We start from the raw sequence: 14,151 nt of genomic DNA, 5'->3' as shown, positions 1-14,151 counted from the left end.
TCCTAGACTAAACTTCCTTTACCTATTTTCTATATTCTGTAACTTCTAACTTTTATGTATTACTCCCCATTCCTTGTAAAAGCTATGTTATGCTTAGGCTTGGCAGGATTCAATTCTTATTGCTAAGTGGCTTCACCTCACACTCACAGAGCAACAGAAAAATATTTCCACTGGTAATAATCAAAATATATAAAAAGGGGATGCAAGAAAAAAAAATCCACAACAGGGGTAAGGAAATTCAGGACATGGGGCACCACACATGCACATGATGTCCATTGCAGGCGGAGTGGGGGGAGCCCCAGCTGTGCAGCCCATGCACTGTTCCTCTAGCAATGACTTGGGAAGCCACTGCTGCAGGGTTCTACAGCCGAGGGGCAGGGCTGTTGGCAGTCGGGAGCCTGGTGCCACGGGCCACTTGCTCTGCCAGGCCTCAGCTGGGGATCGGGCACCAAACTCCCATCAAGCCCGGTTTGGCCCTTGCGTGATTGAGGCAGGGGCCAAACTGCCTCTGAGCCTGATCTGGCCACTGCATGATATGGGCAAGGCATGTAAGGATGCCCCTGGGGCCCAACCACTGCCCCTGCATTTCCCAGAGAAGCGGAGGACCATGGTGGTCAAGAGGCCTGGCTGCCTCTCCACTGGTGTCTGCCAGGTGGGGCACATCACCCAAGGGGCTGTGGGGAACTGCTTCCTGCCCTGGGCTAGGCGGCCACTGCCTCTTATCCCAGAGCAGGGCTTGGGCAATTCATCAGTATTTGACAGCCACGAGTCCACTGACAAGCTTCCTCCATCCTGCAGCCCCCTAGCCTGGATCCAGCCCCCACGTGTTCAGTGCCATGAGGAACAAAAGCTCCATCCTGGTACGAATGTACTACCAAATGAACAGAATGATTTAAAGCAGGTATGATTTACTGATTTATGGATACTTACATTTTATAGTTTGACATGTGATTTTATAGAGTATACTGCCATTACTAAATTGTCTGCCTCACACCCTAATTCTGCACAATCCTGAAAATTTAAATTGATAAAAATCAAAATAAATGCTTAAAAATAAACACTGATTTTAGCCATCAAAATTTATAAATAAAATAAAAATCAAGTTCTGCCAAGCCTGGTTATGCTGCTTTTGCTTTCAATTGCTTTCTAACTATAGGCAGTCCTCGACTTACAACACTGAGTTACAACATTTCACACTAACAACCTTATAAATTGACACCCTGTTTCAACTTTATGACGTCAGTTTCGATTTACAATGCTTGATCTGATGCGACGCCACACCAGCGAACAAGTTTGCTGCGTCACTCATCTCCCTGAAGAACATCTGTCCAAACTTACTTAGACATTTTCTTTAAGAAAGCAGACAAGACTCCAGAAAAACCTGCAGCCAAGACTCCTGAGAAGACTCCAGCCAAGGACCCTTCAAAAAGTCCAACCGAGAGCCTTTCAAAAAGTCCAGCAAAGTCACCTCAAATAATTCCTTCCAATTCAATGTGATTGCTATTTACAATATAAATACATTAATGTATCTATATTACTCATCTATAACTGATCGAGTACAAAATTATGGGGTATTTTTGGTGAAAATAGGGTATCGGGCCTTGGTTCAGGAGCAGTCCCCATTTATAACCTTGTTTCTTATGAGAAAATTGGTTCTGAGTTACAACGTTTCGACTTAAGAGACAGTTTTCATGAACCAATTGTGTCCTAAGAGTAAGGACTGCCTGTACTACCTTCAGTTCAGTACTGAACAAAGTGAGTAATGAGTCAAAACTGTTCCTCTGGATCAGAGAATCTTGGCTTTTGGCAGTTCCTAAGGAAAACTATTTGATACCCCATATTCTCACTCACATTTTAGCTACTTTTTCCCTCCATAAATTTTGCTTGCGATTTTTGCTTGCTCTGTGAAGCACCAGTCTAGGGGGAGATATTTAGTGGCTGGGACTTTCTTGTTTACTTACAGTAAATACAAATAAGGTTACAACCACTGGTCCCCAGGCAACTACCAGCTTCCAGTAGAGTGACTAATTCATCTTTATCCACATGTAGTCCATAACTACAGCTTTGATGTTGGGTCCAAAACCCTTTGTGTTGGAAAACTCTCGTATTTCAAACACTCAGACATTTGATAACCACCTGAATATCTCCAGTGTGTAAATTTACCATAACATTTTCTTCCTACACATTATGGACAAACACCCTTGCTCCAAACTTATCCTATAGCTTGCATTTTTTTGTACCGACCAACACATACACACAGGAATCAAATATCCTGGGGTTAGAAGCCATTATTTTTTTAAAGTCCAGAGCAGGTAATAGTGTCTTTACTGAACATGCCGTCTAACACTGCACTTATTATGGAGACAACACACTATCCTATTTTCCACATGTCCATTACTACGATCTTTTTTAAAAGGGTTGGCAGTGAAGACTGCTTTTCTCTTTAAAGTAGGTCAAGAACCTCAATGGATAGCTGCTTTCTTCACAACACTAGGACACCAACCAAACAAATGTGTTTCTTTGTAACAACTTTCATGTTCTATTCTACCAAATTTGTTGAATAGTTGTCAGCTATTTGGTTCTTCTGTCCAGGTTGAATGCTTCCTGTTTTCCCCTACTGAACACAGCACTATTCTGCTTCTTCACTTCTACTCTTCCCAGTTATTTTACTGCCAATTGCCCCCTGCCCCCCGCCCCCCATGACACCTGCAACAACTATTTCCAAAACGGATTACCCAAAATGTTTCTTCTTTCTGAGGCTGTGCATTGCTTCAGCTTGCATATTTAAACCATGTATCGTCCCATCTCATATACCTGCCACTTTTCATTTCATGAACCAGATTTGATCTGTCAGAATGAGAGAGAGAATACATCCAAGGTAGGTCACAACCACTATTTCCTCATTATCCATATTCACTACCTGGTATGAAGCCATCCCTAAAAATAGAAGGAACCCTGCTATAATTTCATTTGCCAGTCGATACCCCTGCTCAATGGTTCATTTGGCAACTGATTAACACACATTAAATCTTGATACTGGCTCCATTCCCTCACTGAACATTGTCCAAAATTACAGACTGACAGGCATTAGATCCATCTCAACTGGATACATGAAACAGTTTCAGCCTGCTGTCCACACCAAAAAACGCCATTTTTCATCCCTTTTCAGTGATCCTTCTAAGAAGGCCTTGCTTCAGCAAGCAGTATCCTCCTTGTTAACTTTAAGCAAGAGAGAGGAAGTAACATTATATCAAGGAAATAGTTTCTATAATGGTTAGTTTCTGACACCAAAAAGGAATTTAAAGATGGGGCACCAATCTCTAAATTAAGAGCTATTCATTTTCAATTTGCAACTTCAAGTTCAAGCTACATTACTACATCTGCACAGTGAACTGGACCTTCCCACAGAAAGTGTCTGATTTGTGGTGGGTCAGGACCATTACCAGGACAAGACTCTTCCATTCCACCTCCTGATACCTTCTAAAGCAGTGCTTCTCAAAGTGGTGGTCTGCGGACCGGTGTCAGTCCACGAGCCACCGGTCGCCGGTTCGCACCAAGTTGCCAAGAAAGAAAGAAATATATTCTCCGGTCTGCAGCGAGTTGCCAGGAAAGAAAGAAAGATATTTTCAGAAGCATAACATTGATACATCATAGCGCCACAGTTCGTACGTTCCAGCACTCCAGGTGACGTCACATTGTGCAAGATGAGGAAAGAGAAAGAAACAGCCGGTCGCGCATTTGTGTAGCGCTGTTACACGCAGTTGCTGCCACCAGCTGAACCGGGCACCAGTCCCTGGCCCACTGGAAAAAAAATTGCCAGTCCACCACATCAGACAGTTTGAGAAGCACAGTTCTAGAGTCTTTACCAAGATGCTCTTGGTAGTAACCCTACACCTTAGACAGCAAGGGATAGCAGTGTATGACTGCACCTCTTTCATACCCAAGAACAACTGATGAATACTCCTAAATCCAGTCTGACTTCTGGATGAGTCTGCAATTCATAAGGTCAATCTGGACCCTGTGACAGCTAGAACATATCTACTGCAGGAGCTAACCCTACCTGTCAACCACTGATCCACTGATAAAGCCAACTCTACACTCTGGATCACATGACCATCTACACCTCTGACATCATATCCATGTTGAGCTCAGATGCACGCAGTCCTGTCAGTCTGTGAAAGATCTTCAAAAAATCATTTGCTAACCATTATGTTGACAATCTTCTAGCTCTGTTCTCCTAGGTGGAGGACAGATATGTTCAATATGTGCAAGGGTCAGCAATGACCCAGATGTTTTCCTATTACAACGGGGAGCCCATGTCAGCAACCTGCAGGGAAAAGCACACCTGGATGTTTCAGGAGGCAAAACTCTACATCAATGGGATAGAGCTCAAGGCAGTAAAAAAAGTCAGGTGAAGCCTTCCTATATTGCATACAGGGGTGGCATGCAGATTAGGATAATCAGCACAATAATGTTCTATATTAAATAGGGTGGAGCAAGACTCTCTGCCCCCTCCTCCACACTGGATACCTGGTCCATTTATGACAGTAGAGCATTCACCACCAAATATACCTGCTGACAATACATGTCCCTGGCATCCATATCACCACAGGGGACAGCCATGGCACTCACAGCCCTACGCAACAGGAGGCAGGTTAAGGGTTCAGCACTACATTCAATGTTTGCACGCTGGGACTACCCAGAAAGAGACCTATTTGCACTTGATGTCAACAGAAACTCCCAGTCCTTCTGCTCTGTGGGAGGCCACTATCCAGGATCATGGGAGGGGGGGCGGAAATCACAGGAAAATTGAGCTGGAAGGGGCCTCATGATGTCATCTAGTCCAGTTCCTTGCTCAAGGCAGGATCATTCCCCATCTCCTTCTCCTCTCTTTTACTTTAACACTTATGCCCACAACACTTCCAGGAGAGAAAGCCTGTCTACCTCCACACCCCTCTCTAGAGGTCTGATGCCAGATGGTGAATAGTACTAGCTTCTTCTAGACAAGGATGCTGACCCAGGGAAGCATGTGACCCCAAGAACACAGCAGAAGGGGAAACCAGCTATGAGAGAAGAAACTGAATTATGGAGCACATTTGATGCACTGACAAATGAAGAAAGGACACAACCAGGAAGAGAAAATGGGATGGCAAGGATGAGGAAGCAAGCAGCTAGGCTTGGAAGAGGAGATGAGATGATGGAAACACCCAGGGGCCAAGAAGGAAGGAGAATGATACACAGAAGACTGGCAAAGAAAGCAGGTCAGTCTTCCAGCAGAAAGAAGAGTGGAAGGGGAGGACCAGAGATGCATACTGGCCCCCAAAGGGGCAGGGTCATGTGGTTTGGGGTGACTTTATAGATTCATAATGCTAGGGGCTGGAAGTGACCTCTCGAGATAATCAGATCCAGCCCCCCGGCCCTTGGGGGGGAAAGACTGCTGGGTTCAGATTTCATAGATTTTTAGGGCTGGAAAAGGCCTAGGAAGATTACAGAATCCGACCCCCTGCCCCTGGGCAGGAGAGAGTGCTGGGATCAGATGACCCCAGCCAGGTGTTTGTCCAGTCTCCTCTTAAAGACCTCCAAGGTAAGGGAGAGCACCACCTACCTTGGAAGTCCATTCCAGATGACCCTGGCAAGATGAGCATGGAATCAATCCAGGGTGGATTCAGGAAAGAGATGGGTATGCTTCCTGCCAAAGGGACTGAAGTGAGACGTGGTTGGAAAAGATCTTCCTAGGATCATGGAAGAACTTACTGACCATCCTCATGGTGGGACACATGATGCCACCAGATCCCTGATGGAAAGGGGGGGGGGGGGGAGAAAGAGGGGAAGATGCTCAAGGGAAGGTAGGTTCAGGTGACCCTCCAAGGTATTTTTCCAGTCATAGGAGCACAGAGAAGTGCAGCTGGAAGGGACCTCCAGAGGTCACATCTAGTCCAGCCCCCCACCTGAGCCAGCATCATCCTCATACAAAACATCCCAGGCAAACGCATTGTCCAACCTCTTGATAAAACTACCATCAACCTTGACACAACATAAGATATAACACCCAAACCTGCCACAGGTGAAGCAAGGGGATCACAGCAGCCAATGTCCTACTGCTGTATAAGATCATTAGTATATGGGCTTCTTCTCCAATATCTTCTTTATTCCACAGTCAGAAATCCTTCTGGTCACTTCCCACCCAAGTCTTATTCTCCAGGCACTCCATGAAGCAAGACAGGATATTATCCAGGTAGCAACTAAAGTGTTCTTGGCCATTTAGGGGTTATCTTGGCCCACTGTCCTTGAGCACTAAGGCATTCTCATCCAGTAGTCCTGAACTTCCTCAAAAGAGTCACCAAGATCTTTACTTCAGTAAGAGATGCCATCACAGAGCCAGACCTAAATATGGTCCTCACACCTGTAATAAGGTTTCCCTCTGAGCCCAGGGCAATGTGTTCCTTGCTCTAACTCTCTATCTAAAGGAGATAAAAGCCATTATGGCAAATCCTCCATATTTTACCTTCTATCCAGATAAAAATATGTGGAAGAATTTACCTCAATTTTCAGTCCAAGATAGCTACTGAATTCCACCTCAGTTAAATGAGCTTGTAGGTTTTCGTCCCAAAACCTCACTCCTCCAGATCTCAGAAGTCATTATACATATTTTATGTAGAGAGCTTGGTTGTCCTACCTACACAGGAATGAGCTGCTCAGGTCTCTAGCTGTTTACCTCCCTGGCAGAGAGATCCAAAACACTCATCAACAGCATGTCCAGCTGTGTCATGAGACTAACAAGGTAGGACTGGCTTCTCAAATATAGAAGTCTCTGAGGCAGATGGTGCACTTATTAAGGTGGTTCTTTTACTTTCACCATCTCCAAACCCCCTCAAACAACAGACATATAACTAACAAAAGAAAGATGGCCAAAGAAGGGGGAGGTCTGCAAAATGCATATGAAGAGCACAGAAAAGAATTTTTGATAAATAAGATAAATTTAACTCAGGAAGATTTGATGGAATTCACCCCAGTGCTCTGAAAGAAATAGCTAAAGAAACCTCAGAGCCACTGACAATAATGTTTGAAAACTCATGGACAACAGGTGAAGATTGTGGAAGAGCTAACAGTGCGCATATATGAAATGGGGGAAAAAGGAGGATTAGATCTGTAAATATGATTTCAATACTTGGGAAGTTAGTAACAAGTCATGCCAAACCAACGTGATTAGCTTCTTTGCAAGGATAACCAGCTTGCTGGATGAAAAGGAACATGTTGATATAATAAGGCAGTAAGGCATTTGATGTGGTCCTACATGATATTTTGATGAACAACTCTGCATAAGTGTGGGCTAATAATTACCAGTCAATGGAAGACATTGTGCTTACATCATAGGAATTGGCTTTGGTGGAAGTGAAGACAAAGCTACAGGTTACTGCACCACATAGTAAAGCTGCTCTGGGACACTGAGGGGCAGCCTGAACCCTAATAAAAATAGGTTCTATTTTTTTATTTTTTTTAAGGCGATGGTAGCTTGGCTAGATGCTACCTACCAGTGGAACATCTAGCTCAGGGGCAGGATATTATTTTGGGTGGAGGGCCGCTTAATGAGTTCTGGTGAGCTGTTGAGGGCCACATGGGCTGCCCTGCCCCCCAGTCGCCAATTTCAGACTGGAAGTCCCACCCCTAACCCCTGACCTTTGCCACCGGAAGTCTCACCCCTTGCCCCGCAGAAATACTCCTTTAGGGATGGAGGGGTTGTCATCTTAGAACAAGGAAAAAAAAACTAATCATGCACTAAAAATCAAACACCTACTATAACATATTTTTGTCATGATTTGTGTTTGCGTAGTGTATGTAGAGGTCATTGCATAATAACTCAAAAATAAAGTCTTAGTCTTGTACATTGTGGAGGGGTGTGTGTGCGCATGTGGTGGGGGGGGGGAGGGTAGGGAGACCCCCCTCCCCACCACACTCCCCCCATGGCTCAGCAGCAGCAGGCAGAGGCATTCAGGGCACTAGTGCCTGGCAGGACATGGCTCCAGCCAGTGCTGCATATTGTGGCAAGGGGCACAGCCTCTGCCGGGCAGTCTGTATCGACGGCACTCCCCACTCACCAAACATGGGAAGGAAGCCCCAGGCGCTAGAGCCGGCTGCCTCCCTGCCCCCCAGGGGAAGGCACCTGAGGCTTTCCTCCTGTGAAGCGCAGGCCCGGCGGGGAAGGCAGCCAGCTCCAGCACGTTTGCATGGCATGAGAGGGGAGCTTCCGTCTCATGCCATGCAAATGCGAGAGCTGCACATGCAAGTGGGGACCGCTGGTGATGGACTGCCCAGTGAAGGCTGCAGCCCTCGATGCAATGTGCAGCGCTGCCTGGAGCTGTGCCCCGCTGGGCATGAGCACCTGCATTGGGCACGAGTGCCCTGAGCACCCCTGCCTGCTGCTGATGCCACTGCCACCACCTGCCAGGGCTGGGCACCATGGGGAGGGGGAGAATGTGGAGGGGATCCCCACACCCTCCCTCACACTCACACATTCTGTTAACCTGAGCCCTGTGCTGCCACTGCCACACCACTTCCCTAACTGCTGCCCAGAGTGACCAGTAATCAGCACTACTGCACAGTAGCACCAGCACACGTCTTTTAAGTAATGACTAATTCTACTAGGCACTAGCACTGCTTTCACCATGACGTGCTAATGCGCAGTAGAAATAGTCTACTGTGCTTTTAGCATCTAGTGTAGATGTACTCAATGTGCACTAATTTGTGTTATATTTGATTTATTTGTAACCTCCATATCAAAGAAGGATTTCTGGGGTTGACTTGTCCTACAGAATCCCTATGTACTGGCTCCTTAAATAATTGTCTCCCTTTGTCTCCTCCAGCACCATGCTCTGAACTCAAGGGTCTCAAATTCAATCTCTGCTTCTGAATTCTGTGGAATAATATGGTTCTGCTCATTAGCCATTAATCCTATGAACAGCTCTTTCAATTTTTTCAGCTAACTCATTGAATAAGTCAAATAGGACAGAAGAATCCCACCTCTTCCCTTGTTCAAGTGGAATTTGGTTGCATTACTTAGTATTTCCTCCCCCCATCTGCCATATTTAATATGTATTGGTGAGATTTCCAGGATGCCATTTTTTTTTTTTTCAATCTTCCTTGTAAGAAAGACATTTCTATTAACTTACTTCCCCAGACAGGAATATCTTTGCTTTCTGCCTTCATCACAATGGAGGCCATGGTCATGGTCACAGAAATAGCATCAAAGTATGAAGAATGCGGAGCCACTGTGAGAATTGCTGCTTCTGTTGGTGATGCCTGCCTGCCCTTTACAGTTACCCAATGAAATCCACCAGCGAGCCACATAGTTCTCATAAGCGCTTTCAGCAAGCAATGCACTGCCCTGAGAAGGAAAAAAAATAGATAATGGTTATGTTCCCCTAGGTACAAATTTTGTTATACAAGCACATACCTACATAAGTATCATAGAAACTGAGTAACAGAATAAAAACATTTCAGTTTTTTTGTTCAAACTTTGTGAAGTGGTCCAAGATATTTGTATGCCAACAAGATATAGGTCATGGACAGATGTGCTCCAAATTCCACTACAATTTGGAGCACTTCGGTGTCGTACAGATGTGTGCCCCTCTCTTCCCACCCAGCCACAATGGAGTGTTTCAAAACTGCTGCAATGCCATACAGCGGTGGTGCTCTCCAACTAAGGCAGGTGACAGGGACCTGCTAGTCCTCCATCGTCCCACAGTGCTCAGCTCCTCACTCCCCAGAAGCAAATTTATCTAGTATTATCAGTCTTTTTTCCAGCCTTTTCTCCTTAAAACTATTAAGTTACACAGTGGTTATTTTTTGGTTATACTTCAGCATATACTTTACCAAATGAGTAAAGATAGGAACTCACTTTCGCCACCAGGAGCGAGGCTTTTCAAGTTCCTTCTCATTATATCCCAATAAAGCAATAAATGCAAAAAACCAGGCCACTAACATCATAGAAACAGCAAAAAAGAGTCGAATAGGGAACAAAGTCAAGGTCATGAAGGCAACCTGCAACACACACAAAAGAGTCATTTTAGATTACATTAAAATAACAAATTGAACAAAGTCAGTCATTTTAAGAAAACCCGGAAAAGGTGGTTAGTTTAAAAATAAATATTCTTCCACTTAATGTGAAAAACACCTTACTAACTGAATGAAGAAAACTCTAAAACAAAGCTATAGTTATGTAGCTACATCACACAGCAACATAGTTAAGAATACCTGAATATTTCCATTCTCAAGTCTTCTAGATATAGTCCATGTCTGGGATTGAATTCTTAACTTTGAATTGAGTTGTGTAAAAATTTCAATCAATCATTTGAGCAGAGGCAGGGGGACACTTGTCATTATACAAGGAAAAAAAGTCTGTGTTATAAAAAAAACAACAAAACAAAACCCTCTACCCTATATTAAAAGAACATTTGAAGTATTAACTCTGCAACCTCTTAAGTCAGGACATATCAAAAATCAAGGTTTTCTTCACAACCTTACCTCAGCCTTATTGTTCACATTTGTTGTCGGGCTGGACCCCAAACAGGTCTTTTTCTCTATTTTGTTTGAGGGCAGGGGGAAATGATTTCCAGGGCTAATGAGCTGATTTATTTACATTTCCAGCATTTAACACACATCAAAGCAACAGAAATAAAGGGCTAGATTTAAGTCTTGGTCACAAAATCAGTAAGTAGGTGGGGGAAGGAGCAATGTTTCCCCACCCCCACCCCTCTTCTTACTCAGTAACCTAGCAATTAAAGCACTCATCCAGGATGCAGAAGACTTGAGCTCAAATACTTCATCTCCAGCTTCCTAGGAACCTGCCCAAATCATAACCCTATAATTTTCTTAGGTGGAATGCTTTCAATCTTTTTTAGCAAACTTTATGCACTTTTGCATAAAAATTACATATTCAGTCAAGCAGAAACCACCACCTGGACAACCCAGTTGAGTGCTGCATGACCCTCCTTTTTTCCTCCTCTGACCTAATGAAGAATATACTTGCCAAAAAAATTGCCCATTCCTATTTAAGGTAGTGTTTAATGACATGGTCACGTACTACTACTTTTCTCTAGGGCCCCCAGACTCATTCAGTGCTCAGAATAAACATGGTGTACAGTAAATTTGGACTGCACAGTGGAAAAGACTGTCTTCAGGATCCCTACTTAGTTTGCTGCAGAAGTTAGAAAAAGGTACTGTGAGTAAGGCAGGAGAAAACAGTAAGAGTAAAGAGTTTCTTGGTTCACATGATTGGAGGCTGCCCTGTAGAACTGGATTCCATGCCTTTACAGGAGTCCTATGTAATGCTAAACAAATGACTCAAACAAAGCAGGTGTTATATGCAAGTCCACAGTTCTCATTTCTGGATGCCTGGCTTGAGATCCAAGGTTCAAATTTGTACTCGTATTCAGGGATATAGCTTGTATCCATGTTGGTCTAAAAAGCAGAGGCAGACAAATTCAAGACTCTTGGACTAAAGATTATATCTGTTATTAGACCAACTAAACAGCAGGAAAAAAAACTGTCTTTGCAAGCTTTCAGGTCCAAACTCATATTTGCAACTTAAGTCAATGGGAGCTATGGTCTGAAAGTAAGTGCTATACGATGCTAAGAACTTTGAAAAATTATGCCCTAGGCATCTCAAATTGAGCACAAAGAATTAAAGTTAGAGCCTCATGTTGAAAATGGGGATAAAACTTGCCATCACAGACAGACAGACAGACAGACACCACAGTGATGATTACCAGAGAAAAGCCCATCAGGAAACTAATTCTTCAGAGCAGAATTTTAATAGCAAACAGTAAATGCTCATAAGGATCACACACTGAATGAGCAGAAAGCATAAAACACTTAACAGCTGCTCATTAAGAGTGCCATCTATTGTATATGGAGGGTAACTAGAATTTTATAATCTAACGTTTGATGCAAACAGGTAGGTAACTGCTTGAAGATAAGTGAAGCTGATGGCTTAAGGTGTGACAAGCTGCTTCCCAGAAATAGAAGTAGCTAGGCAGTGCTTTTACAGAGACGGGTAGCTTATTGTAGCTCTCCATCTCCATCCAACTTTCATGAAACCAATGAAAATGTATGGAAAAGCGGAGACACAAAGAGCCTTTTGGTACTCAGGTGTTTCTAACTCTAGTACAAGGTCCATCTTATGGGGAGAAGTAAAACGGTTCTGCTGGAGTAAGACTTTCTTCTCTTTTTTTCTGGGGCAGAGGGTCATAGCAAAGGCTGACAGTTGCCCCAGCTCTTTGCTATCTATCATCACCACTCCTGCTGCATAGTCCAGCTACCTACACTACTCCTCCACCTAGTTTAACTCTGTAATAGGTTTGGAGAGGGATGTTAATTTATGAGAAAGGTAGCATTAGAGGAACACCGTAGCCACGATGGCCTAGAAGAGATAAGGATTTCTTGGGGGTAATACTTTTTAATTGGTCTGACTGCATAGCTGGGATAGAGTTGGACAAGCTTTCAAATGCAAAATGCTCTTTCATAAGGTTGAAGCAGTGAAAGCCCCTGGTCCTGCCCCCTGGCTTTCACTGCTTCAACCTGATGAAGAGAGTTTTGCATTTGAAAGCTTGTCCAACTCTACTCCAGCTATGCAGTTGGTCCAATGTAAGACATCACCCTAAGATATCCTTGCCTTGTTGAGAAAAGTAAGTTTCTACTAAAACCTTTTGGGAGGCACAGACAACGAAAAAGGCAAATCAGTCAGCTTTGTTCACGTTTGTCACTCTTTCGGGCAACTGCACCTATACCAATGCAGGAGTAAGGAAGGAAGGAAGGTTGGTTCGAGACATTCCAAGCCATTTTATCAACAGTCATAAAGGCTTATTTGCATAAAAAGCAAGTGCAGAACAAGTCAAGCAACTTTCCTAAGTGAAGGTGCTTCTCTGACCTTAACACTGAAGAAGTCAAACCAGTCTTCTGCTCTCTGATGTCAGACAGCCTTTGCTATCTTAACCTAACTTCAATACCTGAAGAGTTATTAGAGTGATTTATAAAAACTCAGTTTGTAAATACCTGAGGAGGAAGGGGTGATTGTTATCAGTCAACATGGGTTTAAGAACAAGTCTTGTCAAAAACAACTTGATTTCATTTTTTTTTGTCAGGTTAACTAGTTTGGTGAAAAGGCAAATACAGTCAATATAACATACCTGAACATTGGTAAGTGGTTTCTGACATGGTCCCACATACTATTCCCATAAGTTAACTGGAGAAACATGAGGCAGACAGAACTTCTAAGTGGATACATAATAGACTGAATCACTGCAAGCAAAGAATAGCTACTGACGGATTGATTTCAGACAGATGGGGTCTCTCAAGTGAGGTTCTACAGGTGTCCGTTCTGTTTCCAGCATTGTTTAACAATTTATTAATGACTGAGAGGCAGGATTAGAGAGCATACTGATTGAATTTGTACACAATCAGAGGAGTTGAGGATCAGATAAAAATCCAGAGGAAGTTTGAAGAATTGGGCTATAGATTTAAAAAAAAAAATTAAACAAGGACAAATATAAAGGTGCTGCACATCAGGAAGAAAACTTAAATGCAGAATGGACGATGGCAGGTTTGACAATCACACTGTCCAGGAGGACCTGGGGGTCCTGGTTGAGTCTGAAATCCAATGAATCAGTCCCCCCCCCCCCCAAAAAAAAGCCATTTTGAGCTGCATTAACAGAAGCATTGTACATAAAAGACACAGGTGGCAAAAGTAGTATTCTGCTCAGTACTCTTTAGGCCTCAGCTTGATTACTGTGTCCAGATTTGAGCACTGCATTATAAGCAGTAAAGAAGCTGGAAAGGGTCCAGAGGCAAGCAATGAAGATGATAAAGGGACTGGAAAGCAAGCCATGTGAGGAAAGGTTGAAGGAACTATATATGTCTCATTTGCAGAAAAGGGGATTAAGTGGATAAGGAGGGAAGTGACAGCAGTTTTTAAATATTTGAAAAGTTGCCATGAAGAAGACTGAGAAACATTGTTCTCCCTTGCCACAAAGGGCAGGACACAGGGCAGTAGGCTTAAACTGAAGCAAAGCAGATTCAGACGAAACCTGGGGAAAACTCTCTAACTGTAAGAAGAGTAGGACAAAATGCAACAACTTTAAGGAAGTCACAAAGTCT

The 14,151-nt window shown here is 43.6% G+C and overlaps 1 protein-coding gene across 2 annotated transcripts in view; it reads right to left on the bottom strand.

The window, feature by feature from the left end:
- LPCAT1 (lysophosphatidylcholine acyltransferase 1) overlaps positions 1 to 13,230 on the bottom strand; it is a 66,570-nt gene extending 53,340 nt beyond the window's left edge. For both annotated transcript variants that reach the window (XM_006015680.3, XM_025205452.1), the window contains exons 1-3: positions 13,185 to 13,230; positions 9,896 to 10,038; positions 9,168 to 9,382 (exon numbers count right to left, since the gene is read on the bottom strand). In XM_006015680.3, coding sequence (XP_006015742.1) covers positions 9,168 to 9,382; positions 9,896 to 10,029 — 349 coding nt within the window. In that variant the 5' untranslated portion in view covers positions 10,030 to 10,038; positions 13,185 to 13,230. The remainder of the gene's footprint in view (positions 1 to 9,167; positions 9,383 to 9,895; positions 10,039 to 13,184) is intronic.
- Positions 13,231 to 14,151: the final 921 nt, after the last annotated feature.

The sequence above is a fragment of the Alligator sinensis genome, unplaced genomic scaffold (assembly GCF_000455745.1).
Source record: "Alligator sinensis unplaced genomic scaffold, ASM45574v1 scaffold126_1, whole genome shotgun sequence".
Classification (NCBI taxonomy): Eukaryota; Metazoa; Chordata; order Crocodylia; family Alligatoridae; genus Alligator; species Alligator sinensis.
Note: the sequence above shows the minus strand (reverse complement) of the source record. Positions and strands in the feature narration are given on the sequence as shown.